General features: G+C 44.4%; 1 protein-coding gene across 1 annotated transcript in view; it reads left to right on the forward strand.

Moving 5' to 3' along the window:
* The window catches only part of LOC124612458, a 147,295-nt gene that overhangs the window by 81,120 nt on the left and 48,484 nt on the right, over positions 1-17,691 (forward strand). Inside the window, exons 8-9 of the mRNA XM_047140686.1 lie at positions 3,691-3,873; positions 14,761-14,978. Coding sequence (XP_046996642.1) covers positions 3,691-3,873; positions 14,761-14,978 — 401 coding nt within the window. The remainder of the gene's footprint in view (positions 1-3,690; positions 3,874-14,760; positions 14,979-17,691) is intronic.

Raw genomic sequence — 17,691 nt, forward strand, 5'->3', positions numbered from 1 at the left:
GTATTGAAATGAAATGTTGTGTGGCGAGGGCCTCCTGGCAAGTATACCTGATTGCCTGGTGCAAGTCTTTTGAGGTGGTGCCACGTCGGCAACTTGTGCTGCAACCCAGTACTTGAGTGTAGAAAATCTCCAACTCAGCCGGGAATCTAACCCAGGCCCCCCGGCATGACAAGTTGGCTCGTTGTCCACTCAGCTGCAACGTGGACATTTTTATATTAATTTTGAATATGAAATGCACCTGAATTGTGGAGGCAATTTTTTAAAGAAAAAGAATGTCTTTTAGTTCTTAAAATATGGTAATAAATTTGAAGTAGAGAAAGCAGTAAATATAGTGAAAAGAGCTACCCTTTTTGATTTTGATAAATTCATTGCAAATGTGATTAAAGCACTTATTGAGCTCTGAAAACAGGTGTTATATAGAGCTATGATTGAGTTTTGGCAAGATAATTAATATCCAGTACTATAGCATTGTTATTTTTATGTTTAAGAAATGTGATTGGGAAAAGTCTACAATTTACGAGGTATAATCCTATAAACCTTCTGTTTCAAGAGTTGAAATTCCAAGCACTTGTCTAAAGAAATAGTTAAAACTAAAGAAACAAACTATACAGCCTGACAGCAGTGGGGTCTGATTCAAGATGGGGCTTGTTCCAGCTGCCCCTTCTTTTCTGTCTTAACCAAACTATCCATCATTTCTCCAAGAGGAGGGAACATACAAGTTCTGAAACCTGAGTATAGTTTTTTCCCTACTTTTAAGTGAATCTGTTGGTAAGTAGTTAGAATTTTGCTGGACGGGAATTCTATCTTGTTTTACAATCTTCTTAATTGAACTTTTATCCATTATGGATGGAAAACACAACTGTAATGAAGAGAGGTATTGAGAAATAGCTGCAACCAGTCACCATTTTTGACAGTTCGGTTTTTATTATGTCGTGGCTGGTTTCAAGTCATCAAATTTGCCTAGTGCTGTAGGATTAATGGAAATTTGTGTACCAGGATTAAACTTGTGAATCTTATCCTCTGATTAAAATTACTTTGTGATTGACTTTTCAGCAAGTCGAGTGGTAGGTGTCTGTCGTCAGCATATTGTAGTTGTTTCACAAGTGGCACATGCAGAGCCTTGTGAAGTGTGGCTGGCTACATGCCAGCAACACTGCCCCATGCTACTGTAGTCTGTCAACCAAAAAGTAATTTTAGTTGGAGTTTAATAACTCTAATGCATTCAAGTCGACCTTATGAGGTAACTAATTCCTAATACCTCACCACACTGAGAATGTATGTTTTTTTTTTTTTTTTTTTTTTTTTTTTTCTGCCTTGCCGCAGCTGTGCAACAACCCCCACAATGTTACAATCACACTAATGGCAAGTAGCTAGGTGACTTGAAACCAGTTATGGTATAATAAAAGTTGAACCATCATAAAAGGCGACTGTTTGCAGTTATTTCTGAAAACCTTTATAATTGAATTTTGCTTTTTAATACAGTAAACCTTCTGTTTCACTAGTTTAGCTATGCAATTTATGGTAGCCTTTAATGTTTGCTTGTTTTTGCTGTTGACTGACTGCTCATTCAGTGCTTATATCTGCTGCCTCAGCTTCAGTTGTCACTCAGGATGAACAAGAATCCATATGAAAGCTGCATGAAACAGTGACAGTTTGAGTCTACACTTGATTGAAAGCAAATGCCATTGTGTGTGATGTCATTTATTTTGTTAATATCCTGTGTGCATGTTTTTAAGGTCATGCAAAAGAATTAGACTGACATACATTGTTTATAAACTACTAATCACGTAATTAAACCAGTTCCAATAAAATTCAAAATGCAATGTAGAAAGCAGCAGCAGAATTATTGAATTCACTTCTCTAAAGTGGTAAGGAGTTACATATTAAATCATAAGCAAGAACAAATGGGCTCTGAGAGGAATATGGGTGGTAATACTGTAAGTGCATAGGAATGGAGGAATGGATTTGTGCCATACATGTCTACCACGGACTTAATCTTTATTATGTGAAAGCCCTTTGAAAAGTTTTGAAAGAGGAGCAAGGCAGTTGTAACATATTTTTTAGCACACAAAAATGAAGGCGATAAACTGATACAGATGTAATGTCCAGAAAAGTCAATCTAATCCTTCAAAATGTAGTGGACCTAAACAGCAAAATAAAATGTTGTGACGCAAGATTACATACTACCAAAAAAAACCTACTCTGAGACCTTATGAAGGCATATGGCCATCCACAAAGCAGACATATATAGAAATTTGTAAAAGATAAGGGAGCACTAAATAAGTTCCTATCGGTCAAGAAAAGAACAACCAGTTTGTGTATCCTTCGAAGATCAAATTATGGTTTTCATTGCTATAGTGAATGTAGTAGAATAGACAGTAATGAGAAAGAACTGCAGTAAATGTTTTATTATTCACCTGTACTGTGATGATATAGAGGGAAACAGAAGCAAAAATTCTGAGTGAACTACTGTAGATATTGGTGAATCACTATCTCTGAGACTTGACCTAAAGTCATACAGAGTTAACTTATCAATGTGGAGAAATATTTGGCAGTTCCTTTGGAAGTCGGAAATGAAGAAATAATTTCATGGAAAACTTAAAATGTTAAGGTTTTTATTTTGATAATATAAATTTGGTATTCAATTCTAGATTAAAATGTCATCTAGAATGTACCCGCCTTTTTTGTCAAGTACTACAAACCTGACTGGACAAGTAGGCAGTCATGTCTTAGTGAATGAAAATAAGTTCTTTGTTGTCATTACCTGGAGAAAAGATAAAATAAAAAAGTGTATTGTAAAATAGCAACTCACACTTAGAAAAAAAGAAGGCACACATTCCTCGCCAGGCCGTGGAGAGCCAATGGATGTCTGCAGGCCGTTGTGTCATCCCCTGCCTTACGGTGTCATGCAGGTGCAGTATCGAAGGGCACGTGGTCAGCCGGACATTTTGTAGACTTTCCAGACTGTGAAGTTGCTACTGCTCAGTCAAGTAGCTCCTAAATTTGCATCATGAGGCTGAGTGCACTCTGTATCAGTCCTCCAACCAATGGAAAATCGTTGGCAATAGTGGGAATTGAAATCGGATCATCCGCATGGCAGCCGTCTATACTGACCTCTCATCTTTGGAGGCAGACTTAGACTTCAAAAGTACATAGTAAATGCAATAGATTTGAAACAATGTGATGGTTTATTCATCTAGAATAAATAATTTTGAGTGGGATCCAGAGTCAGTATTTTGAAAGAATCGTAACTATATATGATCAAGAGTAATCCTCGTGATATTGGAAAAAACAAATTCTCAAAGCCATTGAAAAGGTACACACCAGTGTGGGTAATGTGAGCTAAGAACTTAGCTTGGACAGGAGAGATTAGTATAATTTTATATCCCTCATAATTCAGTTTGCAGCAACAGTATGTCAACTGTGATGCGTTTGTAGAAGACCATCATTATATTGGATTATTTGAGCTCTGAGTAATACATTCTACCCATTGGAAATGGGAAAAGTGCAGAATCTTTTAAAGTTGTATTGAAGATTCAAATGATGATAAATTAAAAAAACTGAGCAAAATGTAAAGTAAATGGCAGAGCACCACTAATTGTGATAAAATTTTATGTTGTCTTTTTTGAACATTTTTTACTGGTCCTAATTAATAACATATGCTCTAATTCCATTTTATTTGTCTGGCAGGTGCACTTTTTGAGAAGGCTTGAACCAACAGTGTTAGGATATAACAGTTTGGAGGATCTACTGCATCATTTGGAAAGTGAATCTTTGGTGACTCTGAGTACTGTGAAAAATGATATGTGGGTGTACCCTGTAACTACTTTTAGCAGCTGTAACTCATCTCTCCTAGACATAACACAGGAAGAGGTAAGATATGAGGTAGATTGCATTTCCTTGTTAATGATTGCAACTAGTTTGGGAGCATTATATTTTGTATAGGAACCACATAATTTTGCTTTGTTTCGTTAAGAAAAAAGCTCAGCAGTTTTGGTGAAACTGGATTCTTTTCAATGGAAGTTATCCGTTGCTCCAATTAATTCTCTTCACAGTTTAAATTCTGCCATTACTTCTCTTCTAACCCCCCCAGCCACCCCACCTTGCGGGTCCGGGGGTTAAAATAGGCCGAGGTATTCCTGCCTGTCATAAGAGGCGACTAAAAGGAGTCTCCCACTTTTCAGCCTTATAAGTTCATGTCCCATTTTATGGTTTGACCTGCCACTTCCCAAATTCTACAGAAGTGCGGGCCATATGGGAAGGATACTTTACATGCATCAGTAATCCATAGTGCCATTAGATTCAATGTCCTGCACCTCTTCTCGTTATGGCTTTGCATCTCCACCTGCAATTCAGATATTTGGGCAAGGACACTTTCTGGGTTACATCATCTTCTTCCGTTCCTGTTCTCTTTTGCCCCCATGACAATATTGGATTTCTCTGCGCCCAATATCCAGCACGGTAACCAGTCTGTTATGGTGGGGCCGTTATGTACCCATTTGGTGGTAGCCCCCTGACAACACAGGGATCGCACTGCTGATGCTGGAGCTGCAAACTCCCCATGCGTGCCAAGGAATAGGTGCCTATCTTCTTTGGCATCAGGACTCCTGGCAGTGGCCATTGTACCAGGTGGCCTTTGGTGTGGCTAGGTGGCGCCCGTGGGGAGAGCCGCTGATCAGAGTGGGTGACATCAGGGCAGATGACCTGCAATGAAGTAGACCAAGTCATCTCTTGCTGGTGACTGAACGGTGCCAGCAGTCTCTAAGAAGGGAAAGATGCTGACAGGTATGACTGTAAATCGTTTCCCTCCCTCGCTACACCATGGGAGGAACATAGGGCTACAGAAAGAAGAGAGCTGTATTCGCCTCGATATTTAGTCTGTAGCAGAATGGGGACTCCATTCTACCTATGAAGCCTCAGTTTTTTGTTGAACATCTCGAGGATAAGTTTGGGGAAGTGACAGCACTCTCCAAGATGAGAAACGGTGCAGTATTGATTCAGACAGCCTTACTCGCCTGTGACCAGTTGGATGATATTCCTGTTTCCGTCACTCCCCATAAAAGGCTCCACATGATCCAAGGGATTATTTCCCACTGCGACCTCCTCTTGCAGTCTGACGAGCTCTGCACCAATTTAGAATGGCAGGGTGTTCATTTCATCCAGTGCTTTTACGGGGGACCCAAAGACAACAGGGTTGCTATTGGTGCCCTCATCTTGGCCCTTGAGGGTGATTCATTACCTGATAAGGTCAAAGTGATGCTTTACCGCTGTGACATTAAACCATATGTCCTTCCCCCCTATGCGGTGCTTTAAGTGCTGGAAATTTGGGCATATGTCTTCTCACTGCACTTCCAACACCATATGTCGAGATTGTGGACGTCCGCTGCATCCAAATACTACATGTGCGCCTCCACACACTTGTATTAACTGTGGAGAGCACCACTCCCCCTGCTCACCTGACTGCACAGTACTCCAAAAGGAGGGGAAAATCATGGCGTACAAGACCCTGGACCAGTTGACATACCAAGAGGCTAAATGTAAATTTGAAAGATTACACCCCATTCGGTTGACGTCCACATATGCTGCAGCTACTTCAACAATGCCGTCATGAGTGACAGTAGTTCCACACTCTGTGCCACGAACAGTGGTCCCTCTGGGCTGCCAGAATACATCTGCCCCCTTAGTGGTAGGAGGCAAATCTTCTTCCATTGCTCCCAAAGTACCTACTTCAGGAGCAATAACCCCCCCCTCCTCCCTCCCCCCAAGCACAGGGGACATCGGTCCTGTCCCCCCAGCCCGAGAAGCAACAGCCTCCTCCAGCTCCTCTCATGCGGCAGGGATCCCTTGGGACTATCTCTTCGAAGGACTCCACTAATGCCACAGTGGACACTCGCCAGTGGCTAAAGGAGCCGAAAGCTGCTGGACAAAGAGCTTCACGGTCTTCCTCTGTGTCTGAAGCTACTTTGAAGAAGTCCCTAAAGAGAAGTGAGAGGGCAGACAAACCAAGAAGAAGAATGTTAAGAAACAGGACTCTCCAGTGTCCCCAACACCACCACTCCCTAACAGTTCTGCATCTGAGGATGAGGTGGAGATTTTAGTGTCCCCTGAAGACCTGGATCTAACTGATGCCTCATTGGCAATAGCAATGGATACAGATACTCAGCTGGTGGCAGCAGTTGATACTGAGGCATAACCTGTCTCCTTGGTCACTACATGCCTTCCCGTTCCAGAAAGCATCATCATCCAGTGGAACAGCAGTGTTTGTTTCTTCCACCTGGTTGAATTACATCAGCTTTTAAGCATAACCCCTGCTTTTTGCATTGTCCTTCGGGAAACCTGGTTTTCTGCAATGTGGACCCCTGCCCTTCGTGGCAGTCAGTGGTACTACAAAAACTGTCCTGCCTGTGACAGACTTTCAGGTAGAGCTAGCATCTTTGTCCTTACCTCTGACTGTAGCGAACCTGTGCCCCTTCAAACACCTTTAGAAGCTGTGGCTGTCGACGGTGAGCACAACACAGGAAATTACCGTCTTTAACATCTACCTCCTTCCAGATGGTGATGTACCGCCCCATGTATTGGCTGCACTCATTTTGCAACTCACCCCACCTTTTCTCCTTCTGGGTGATTTTAATGCCCAGAACCCTTTGTTATGGGGTGGCACCAAGGTTACTGGCCAAGGCAAAGGTGTTGATCACCTAGTAAGTGAACTCGACCTTTGTCTCCCAAATACAAGTGCCCCCACGTATTTCAGTGTGGCACATGGCATCTGTTCAGCCATAGATCTCTCGGTTTGCCTCGGCGCTTTCCCAGGTGGGCTCTTACCAAGGCTAACTGGGACACTTTCACATCCGCACCAAATGTTTACCCCCCAGGGGCTCAGCATTCATTTGCTGAGTACGGGCTTGGCGACCCCGGGGTCCTGAGCTGGGGACTGGTCAGCACCGCCAGTCTCCTGTCACCGTAACCCCCGGACATGCTTCAGCGACCACCGCATGACGCGGCGGTGGAATGTTGTGTGCTGCGGGGAATGGTAATCTTGGCTTGACCGCCTGGATTGCGAGGAAGGTAAACCTCTATAAAAACCCCTCAATCTTACGGTGTGCTGCGCGCCTATAAGATGCATGGCTGTTGGGGTGGAACAGTCGCAAGCGGGCAACCTCTGGGGCACCTGCCGCGCCCCAGTTGTATAAGGCTTACCTAGGCATGCGGGGCTCTGTCTAGGTGGACTTCTAGTTCCCTAGCTGCTCGTGGGACCGAGATGGAACCCTCGAACTTTTATTCTTCTCTTGCCAGCGGAAAGGGTGGACCGCTGGTGGGTTCTAACACCCAATCCAACAAGAGGACTCGTGTAGCCAGTCCTCCTGATTCAGGTAGTAGTAACAGAACACATGCTACTTCGCAGAATGTGTTTTTCATAATTAAAAGAAAAGATGGGAGTTTTGAAAAAGTTTCGCCATTTTATATACAGAAGGGCTTAGAAGGTATTGCTGGCACATTAAAATCTGTAAAGCGCTTGCGAAATGGCACCTTGTTGGTTGAAACATCTAGCTTCCAGCAAGTCCAGAACCTTCAGAAGCCACAGTTTCTTGGGGAGTTTGCGATAGAGACTGAATTTCACAACACCTTGAACTACAGCAAGGGTGTTGTGACTTGCAGAGATCTCGTTGACATTCCCCAAGACGAACTGAAGGCTGAATGGTCCCGGGAAGGAATTGTCGACGTGCAACACATTATGAAACGGGTGGATAGTGCTCTCATAAAGACTGGCTCATTTATCCTTACATTTAACACCACCAAATTGCCAGAGCATGTGAAGGCAGGTTTCCTATGTCTCATTGTACGGCCTTATTACCCCAACCCCATGCGGTGTTTTAAATGCCAACACTTTGGACACACTACTCTCGGCTGTAGAGGGGAAGCCACTTGCGAGAATTGTGGTAAAGCCGCCCATGAGGGAGTTGGTTGCTCCTCTCCTCCCAAGTGTGTCAACTGCTCTAGGGATCACCCTGTGTGGAGTAGGGAATGCAGAGTTTTCCTTGAGGAACGGAAGATCCAGGAACTAAAAACTACAAAACGCATCCCGTATGGTGAGGCGAAGAAAATCTACAAGTCCATGCAGCCGCCCACGTTCGCTGCTTCCTTTTCTTCCGTTCTCAAACAACCAGTCTCGAAAACCGATACCGCTACACAAACGGAGGTTGCTACTGTCAGCACTAGCACCTGCGCTTGTCAATGTACGTGTGCTGCTGCCATTCCTGTGAAGCCTGCTGCTCCCCCCTGGCCTTCTGACCAGGCCGTGGTAGCTGACTTCATGGAACTTCCTGCCCCTTCCCGGGTCCAGTCTTGTGCACTGCCCAGCGCTGCTACACCCCCTACTGCTTCTGAGGTTTTGGCTCCAATGCCACCTCAGGCCAGAACATCGAAGCCAAAGACAAAGGTGAAGACTCGCCCACTAAAGGAGACTGCAGTTATACAGTCTCCTGATGTGGATGTCATTCTCTCTGACGTCTCTCTCGACTCCTCTTCTGAGGCGATGGAGGTTGATGTCAGACTGGGGCAATCATCTCGCCCCAAAACTGAGCCTCCACCTGTTGTGGGCTCCCCTCCCCAACAGAAAGTGAGAATGAAGGTACTCCCACCCTGATAGATTGCTCCCATTATACAGTGGAACATGAATGGATTCCGGGCACATGTGGAGGAACTGAACCTCCTACCACGGCAACGCCCCCTGTGCTTGTGTTTACAGGAAACGCATTTAAAACCATTTGATGCTCCTGTACTAAGGGGCTATACGTCATATCGCAAAGATGACCTGACTGGAGAAAGGGCCAAAGGCGGAGTCGCTGTGTTTGTCAATAATGACCACCACTCCTCTGCTCTCCCCCTGGATACTGACCTGCAAGCAGTTGCAGTTGAAATTCATTCACCTCGGAGGCTTACTGTTTGCTCCCTTTATTTACCCCCTCTGGATGCAATGACCTTAGACGCTCTCACAGATCTTATCGACCAACTCCCCCGCCCATTTCTCCTCCTGGGAGACTTCAATGCCCATCATGTCCTGTGGGGCTCCACTTCTCTTTGCGCTCGAGGTCGAATTTTGGAGAGCCTCCTAACATCTCAAGTGTCGTGCATCCTCAACACAGGTACTCCGACTCATTTCTCTACTGCTACAGGGTCATTCTCAGCCATTGACCTATCTTTCTGCTCTCCAACCCTCACCGACTCTGTTCACTGGGAGGGCATTGACGACCTTCATTCCAGCGATCACTTCCCTATCCGCATTCATCTCCTGGATGGTGTATCGCTGGAGCAGCGGCCACCATCGTGGATGATTGGCAGGGGTAACTGGCCACTGTTCACTCAGTTGGCTGTCTTTGACCGCCACAATAACGTACAGGAATGGGTGGATCACATCACGCTTGTGGTCCATCATGCTGCTTACCTGTCCATACCACAGTCTTCTGGCACTCTTAAGCGGCGCCTTGTGCCTTGGTGGACAGAAGAGTGCCGTTCAGCCATCCGGGACAGGTGTGCGGCTCTTCGCCGATTTAAATGCCGCCCAACAGCGGTCAATCTTACCGCCTTTCAAATCGCGAGAGCCAGGGCACGCCGTGTCATTAAAGAGAGCAAGAAAAGGTCATGGCAGGAGTTCCTGGACTCCATCAACCATTCCACTTGTTCCACAAGAGTATGGGAAGCCATCCGGAGGATTTCCGGTAAACATAGCCGTTTACCAATAGCTGCTGTCCTGAACCAGGGATGCCTCCAAACGACACCCAGAGTCTTTGCTCAGATGCTGGCAGAGCATTTTGCACAAAGTACTGCCACTACAAATCAGGATCCAGCGTTTCGTCGCTACCGTGCGACTGTCGAAAGAGCGACCTTGGACTTTCGGTCGAACAGTTCTGAGGCCTACAATTCCCCTTTCTCCATGTGGGAACTTGAATCGGCACTTACTGAGACTTCTGACACTGCACCAGTTACGACCGCATCCGGTACTCCATGCTTCGACATCTGCCAGCGGCGTCAAAGGAAATCCTCCTCGAATGTTTTAATCTCATATGGCAGACAGGAGTGTTCCCCACCTCGTGGAGGGAGGCAATTCTCATCCCTCTCCTCAAACCAGGAAAGGACCGCACATGTCCCGGTAGTTATCGTAGTATCGCCTTGACAAGCTGTGTCGGAAAGACCCTGGAATGGATGGCTAACCGGCGTCTGGTCTGGCTGTTAGAGACCAGACAGCTCTTTAGCCGCTTTCAGTGTGGATTCCGAAAATTTCGGTCCATGGTCGACAACCTGACCCTCCTAGAGGCGGCTATTCAGCAGGCTTTTCTCCGCCAGCATCACTGTATCGGTATCTTCTTTGATATCAGTAAGGCATATGATACTACTTGGAGACACTGTATTCTTGCACAAATGCATCAATGGGGCTTTCGTGGCCGCCTCCCGATTTTCATTCGGTCTTTCCTGTCTCAGCGGTTTTTTCGGACCTGCGTTGGTAACACACTGTCTGATCGCTTTGAGCAAGAGAACGGTGTCCCCCAGGGCAGTGTTTTAAGCGTTACCCTCTTTGCCATAGCCATCAACAGTATAACGTCTACAGTGAGGAGTCCAGTACAGTGCTCCTTATTTGTGGACGACTTTGCTGTTTTCTGTTCCTCCTCCAGTGTTGCAACCGTGAGCCGTCAGTTGCAGCTAACAGTGCGGCGGTTAGAGGAGTGGGCTGCAAAGACGGGTTTTCGGTTTTCTGCCGATAGTGTGTTTGTGTTCATTTTAACCATTCTTGTCGTCTTTTTACTTTGCCTGCCTTGCATATGGGGGATACTGTCCTACATTTTAGAGACACAGTGCGGTTTTTGGGCCTAATTTTTGACTCCAGGTTGTCATGGCTGCCACACCTACGTGACTTGAAAGCCAGAACGCTGAAGGCACTGAACATCCTCAAGTGCCTCAGCCACAGATCTTGGGGCGCGGTCAGGGCGCGTCTCCTTCAGTTTTATGGAGCTTTTGTCCGTTCACGGCTGGACTATGGGTGCACAGTATATGGGTCAGCGAGGCCATCTTATTTGCGGATCCTTGACGCTGTTCACCATGCTGGGATCCGACTGGCCACAGGTGCTTATCGGACCAGTCCTGTACCCAGCCTCTGTGCTGAGTCTGGCGAACCGCCACTTACCATCCGGCGGCAGCTCCTGCTGGTGCACCAGGCTTGTAAGTTTCTTGCAGCTCCCAGATCGCCTGCTCACCATCTTGTTGCCCATCCACCTCTGGACCGCCTTTTTTCCCGCCGTCCCCGGGCTACATTGCCGTTTGGGATCCGTGTGCAACGTGTACTAGAGTCCCTCAGTGTGGAGTCTGTACAACCCCAAATCCAAGGTTTTAACCGCCTGCCACCCTGGTTACTGAAGAGGCCCGGAGTGATTTTAGATTTATTGCAGTACAAGAGAGGTTGCACTCCTGCCATTGTTTTTAATGCAGCATTTTCTGCCATTTTATCTGAGCACCACAACTATGTAGCTGTTTTTACGGATGGGTTGAAACAAGGGGATTCTGTTGGTTGCTCAGTTGTTTTTCCATATCGTGTCCTCAAGGTCCGACTGCCTCAGACTTTTACTGTCTTTGATGCAGAATTGTTTGCGATCTTGCGGGCACTGGAGCACATGAGACATTCTTCCTCTCCTAAATTTCTTGTCTGTTCCGATTCACTCAGTGCCCTTCACTCATTGCAACGTTTGTATCCGGCAGACAAAATTGTCCAGACCATCCAGGATGCCCTCCTCCGACTACAGCGACTGGGGAAGATTGTAGCTTTCTGCTGGGTTCCGGGGCATGTTGGCATTGCTGGGAATGAAAGGGCAGATCTCGCAGCCAAGGAGGCGTGTCTTGCCCCACAAGTATCTCAGTGTGCTATCCCCTTGCACGCACTCACCTTGCTGTTGAGCTCACGGGTCATGCGTCGGTGGGAGGATGAGTGGCTGGAAGTGACTGACAATAAGCTCCGTATAGTCAAGCCCACAACACGTGTGTGGTGTACTTCCTTTCAGCCCCATCGACGGGACGAGGTTCTCCTCACTCAGCTTCGAATAGGCCACAGCCCTATGACGCATGGCTTCCTGCTCCGGCGAGAGGACCCTCCAATGTGTGGTGCTTGCGGCATCCAGGTCACTGTGCGCCACGTTTTATTGGACTGCGTTTTATTTTCTGACCAGCGGGTCGCGGCTGACTTGCCAGCGGACCTGCCATCTCTTTTAGGCAACACTCGGACAAATGTGGTTAAAGTTTTAAAGTTCTGTGCCCTGTCAAATGTTTTTACAAAGATTTTAGGGAGAGGATTTTAATTTTCTCACTGTGTGACTAGCTCACCCATATTTTATGTAAGTGGCCAGCCAATAACAATTTCCTGTGACATTCTTGTTGCTATGTTTCCCCTTTCCTTAGGTTTTACTTTCTTATGTAGCATTTTCCTTCTTTTCCTGCTTTCTTTGAGTGTGTGCTTTAGTTTTCTTAGGTCTGTCCACATTCGTTCCTTTTAATGTGTGTCAGGGCGCTGATGACCTCGATGTTGAGCGCCCATAAGCCCCAACACACCACCACCACCACAAATGTTTAGTATGCATTACATTTCACCATCAATGATGTGATCCACATCGTCACTAATACCATTGTTGCTGTAGCTGAATCAGCAATCCCTTGTTCCTCTGTTTGCCCCCAGCAGAAGTCACTGCCTTGGTGGTCGGAAATCACTGTGACCATTAGAGACCGTAAGCAGGACGTCCAATGTCTTAACTGCCACCCCTCCCTGGAGAACCTTATTGTCTTCAAATGGCTCTGAGCCCAGGTTCACCTCCTCATCAAACAAAGGAAGCAGGAGTGTTGGGAACGCTGTGTCTCCACCATTGGAACATGAACCTCCTCCTCCCAGGTTTGGACCAAGCTCTGCCAATTTTACGACTTGCAGGTGCACCTAGAATTTCCACAAATGGAGCTGTATCTGCCAATCCAGACGTAATTGCAGAGTGTCTTGCTCAGCATTATGCTCGCATGTCTGTGTCTGAGAAATACCATCCTAGCTTTCTACTCCTCAAACAGAGGGTGGAATGACAACACCTATCTTCTACACCATGCCACACTGATCCTTATAATGCACCCTTCAGTGAGTGGGAATTTCTCTGTGTCCTGGCCGATGGTCGTGACACATCCCCTGGCCCAGACCACATCCATTCACAAATGCTGAAACATCTGTCAACGGATTCCCAACGCCGCCTCCTTGCCATCTTCAACCTCATCTGGAGCTATGGAGAATTCCCATCTTAATGGCGGGAAAGTATCATCATTCCAGTGCTTAAGCCTAGAACAACCCACTAGATGTTGATTGCAATTGTCCTATTAGCCTCGCCAACATTCTGTGCAAGCTGCCCAAATGTATGGTGAGCCAAGGGTTGTTTTGACTCCTTCTGGCTCCATCCCAGGATGGTTTTTGTCAAGGACACTCCCCCCATCAACAACATGGTGGACTTGGAGTCTGCCATTCGATCGGCCTTTTCCCAGTGACAACTCTTTATTGCCATCTTTTCGACCTGACGAAGGCCTACAATACCACTTGGCAACACCACATCCTCGCAACTCAGCATGAGAGGGGTCTCCAGGGCCTGCTCCCGATTTTTATACAGAACTTTTTGTCGCTTGGCACTTTCAGATTTCACGCCAGTGCTTCCCACATTGCACCCCAATGGGGTCCCACAGGGATCTGTCCTTAGTGTCCCACTCTTTTTAATTGCCGTCAATGGTCTTGCATTAGCAGTAGGATCGTCAGTATCTCCCCTCCTTTATGCTAACAATTTTTGTGTTTCCTTCTGCTCCTCTTCTATTGTTGCGGCTGAATGCCATCTGCAGCGAGCTATACGGAGGCACAGTCGTGGGCCCTGTCTCACAGCTTTCAGTTTTTGGCTGCAAAAATTTGGGTCATGCACTTCTGTTGTCATCGTACCATCCATCCTCATTCAGAACTTTACCTTGATGACCAACTACTAGATGTAGTGGAGACTTGCCGCTTTTTGGGACTGGTCTTCGATGCCCGCTTAACTTGGCTTCCCCATCTTCGTCAGCTTAAGGACAAGTGCTGGCAGCACCTTAATATTATCCGAAGCCTGGGCCGCACTGACTGGGGTGCTGCCCGTCCTACACTGCTGAAGCTGTACCAAGCCTTCGTACAGTCCAGTATCCTAACAATAATCAGGAGTAGAAATTAGATCAGTTAATAGTACAGTCAGAATCATTGTGATCAAATGAAGAGCAACTGAATACGTCTTTTAGATACATTGATTTGTTATCATATGCAAATTGTAGTATTGGAATTTGTAATTTCTAGTTTCACTGGATAAATTCTTGCCACAGTTTCAGAATCTTACAGAAAGAATACATGTTTCATCAAGTAGGATATTTAAAGTTATGAAGGATACTCAGTTGTAATTGGAGAAACTGTGGTTATTATCACGATATAGTAAAGTCACTATGGATTCAGATCTTTTATCTTTAAAGAAAGTACACAATATTCAGTGACAGTGTCTGTGTGCCCTGTACCTGCCACACAGATACGTTTATCCTTTCTGTTAGAACACTTGTTACACAATGAGTCTACCACTTTCTTTTTGAGTAGGAATGCTCATTACTTTTTTGTCAGTTCTAACTAGTATTATCTAAGATTAAGAAAAAGTAATATGGAATTGAAAATCACAGTTGCACTATGTAAAATATTTTTAGGGTGCTGAGGATGACCTGGACACCATACTCACAGCCTATTACCCTCCAGGTGCTCTCTTGGCTCATGAAGAAGTTCCATGCCAGAAGCTTCCCAACGCAATGCCTGGTTTTACATTTCAAGTTGTTGTTTCTGATGCTTTGTCACCAAGCAAATTTTGGGTTGTTCTCAACTATGACAGCAACTGTGCTGCCTTTGATTGTCTTGTTGATGCAATGCAGTAAGTATTTATTATACTAATTTTGATTTATGCCAGAGCACAACATAAAGTTTTGTATAAAGATTATTGTTAAAACTGAAGCGTTTAGTTCTGTGTTGACTAAGAGTGAATGTCATTATGCATAAAATTGTACTCTGCCATCAGACATTTGTTGCTTAATCATTTGGCACAAAGATGATTTGTGTAATTTCTAGTTATTACAAATAAATTTTATGTTGACCACAGCTCATTTATGACTTTACATAGGGCAGACTTATGTGGAATAAATACGGAATGAGTTCACATATATATTTGGTTCACCCTCTCACTTTCTTGATCTGTCAGTATGTTCTTACTGGATGCTCCTTACTGGCTTCTTACATGTTAATACAACTGAAGGATAAATTCTTGCACTCTGTTTAACTGAAGTCATTGTGATGATGTACTCTCTCCACACTCTCTTATGATGGTTGGAAAAACCATCAAAACTGTTATATTTAATGCTTACTCTGACTATTCACAGCAGTAGAGTAGACAACTGAGTCCACTTTTCATTAACATAGTCAATATTTAATGCTTACTCTGACTATTCACAGCAGTAGAGTAGACAACCGAGTCCACTTTTCATTAGCATAGTCAGCTTAGGGCATGGTATTTTGGGAATTGTTGTGTCACCAAAGAAAAGTGAATGAAATAAAACATTAAAAAAAGGAAATCGTCATGTTGCTCACACACATTTCTTCTGATTGTTGTTGTGGTATTCAATCCAGATACTGGTTTGAGCAGCTCTCCATGCTACTCTGTCCTGTACAAGCCTCTTATTTCTGAGTAACTACTGCAACCTACGTCCTTCTGAATCTACTTAGTGTATTCATCTCTGGGTCTCCTTCTATGAGTTTTACCCTCCACACTTCCCTCCAAATTGTTGATCCCTTGATGCCTCAGAACATGTCCTGCCAACCGATCCCTTTTTCTGGTCAAGTTGTGCCACAGATTCCTCTTTTCCTATTCAGTACCTCCTCTTTAGTTATGTGATCTACCCATCTAATCTTCAGCATTCTTCTGTAGCACCACATTTCGAAAGCTTCTATTCTCTTCTTGTCTACACTGTTTATTGTCCATGTTTCACTTCCATACATGACTACACTCCATACAAATACTTGCAGAAAAGACTTCCTGACATTTAAATCTGTATTCCATATTAACAAATTTCCCGTCTTCAGAAACACTTTCCTTGCCATTGCCAGCCTACATTTTGTATCCTCCCTATTTCAACAGTCATCAGTTATTTTTCTTCCCAAATAGCAAAACTCATTTACAACTTTAAGTGTCTGGTTTCTTAAACTAATTCCCTCAGCATTGCCTGATTTAATTCTACTGCATTCCATTATCCTTATTTTGCTTTTGTTGATGTTCATCTTATATCCTCCTTTCAAGACAAAGACACTGTCCATTCCGTTCAGCTGCTCTTCCAGGCTTCTGCTGTCGCTGACAGAATTACAATGTCATCAGAAAACCTCAAAGTTTTATTTGGTCTCCATGGATTTTAATTGCTACTCCAAATTTTTTTGTTTCTTTTACTGTGTGCCCAATATAGAGATTGAATAACATTGTAGAGAGGCTTCTGATTATCAAATTGATAATGCATTTGAAAGAGGGTACCCCATTTCAAGAACTTCTCTTCATCCTCTCCTTCTTTATTTAGGGAGTTAATATGACGATGAACAACTCGTAAGCCAGAATATTGAATTAGAAGACATCAGCTGTTTGCACAAATCTCCTAGAATTCCAATGTAAGAAATGGTAAGTTTCCAAAACATAATCGTAAATGAATTCTTGTTTGACGAGAGACATACCAGTCAAAAACTGTAGTCATTTGTTTGTTGTTGAACAGAGTTCTTCCAGCAAAAACTTGTGTAGAGTCATGCCTGAACTGTTCAGTGTTGCCATTGTGCCACAACCAAGCTTGTGTTGTCTTCCAACATTAGATTAATCCACAGCATTTGATGCAGAGGTCAGCCGCATGTCTATCTGACTGCCTTAGCTGAAGGACAGGTGACAGCTGTTCTGGCAACACCATGGTGATACGTGACAAATGCAAACTGACAAGTTATTTTAATTAGACTATAATTTTTTATTTTTTATTAAATTTTTACAGATAATATGATCATTTCAATAGTTAAAAGAATTTCTGCACTCCCCTGTTTTTAACAAGTGATTAAAGTTTACATTCATAGCACTGAATAAGGAAGTGCTGTAAGTAAATGATGAGCTTTAAAAAAAAAGTGCACTCATGAAATAATTGCTCTGTGGGAACAGCTGGGTCTCAGGGGAGTGCTCCCATTTAGAGTACTGGGCCTCAGGCATACATTGTGCTTTTGTTATCTATTCATCTGACTCTTGTAAATACAGGAATCATTATAAGTATCAGCAGTTCAGTTCCCAATCAATTCAGAGCTTTCTTATATCTCACCACACATTTAACTTAGTAGGGATACTATTGTTATAAACTCTTGTTGCAGAACTGCTTCCAGCTCTGCCATTGCATCCTTCGAAAGTGAGAACTTCCCAATGATTGTTATGTTTAGTCAGAACACTCTGTAAACTAATTAACTTTTACAATGTTCCATGTGACTTCTGTTTGTTATGCATGTTGTATTACAAATATCATACAAGGAATCTTCATAATACTCTTCAGCAAGTGTAAATGGATGCTTGAGTAAAAAAAATGAGG

Source organism: Schistocerca americana, chromosome 4 (genome assembly GCF_021461395.2).
Source record: "Schistocerca americana isolate TAMUIC-IGC-003095 chromosome 4, iqSchAmer2.1, whole genome shotgun sequence".
Classification (NCBI taxonomy): domain Eukaryota; kingdom Metazoa; phylum Arthropoda; class Insecta; order Orthoptera; family Acrididae; genus Schistocerca; species Schistocerca americana.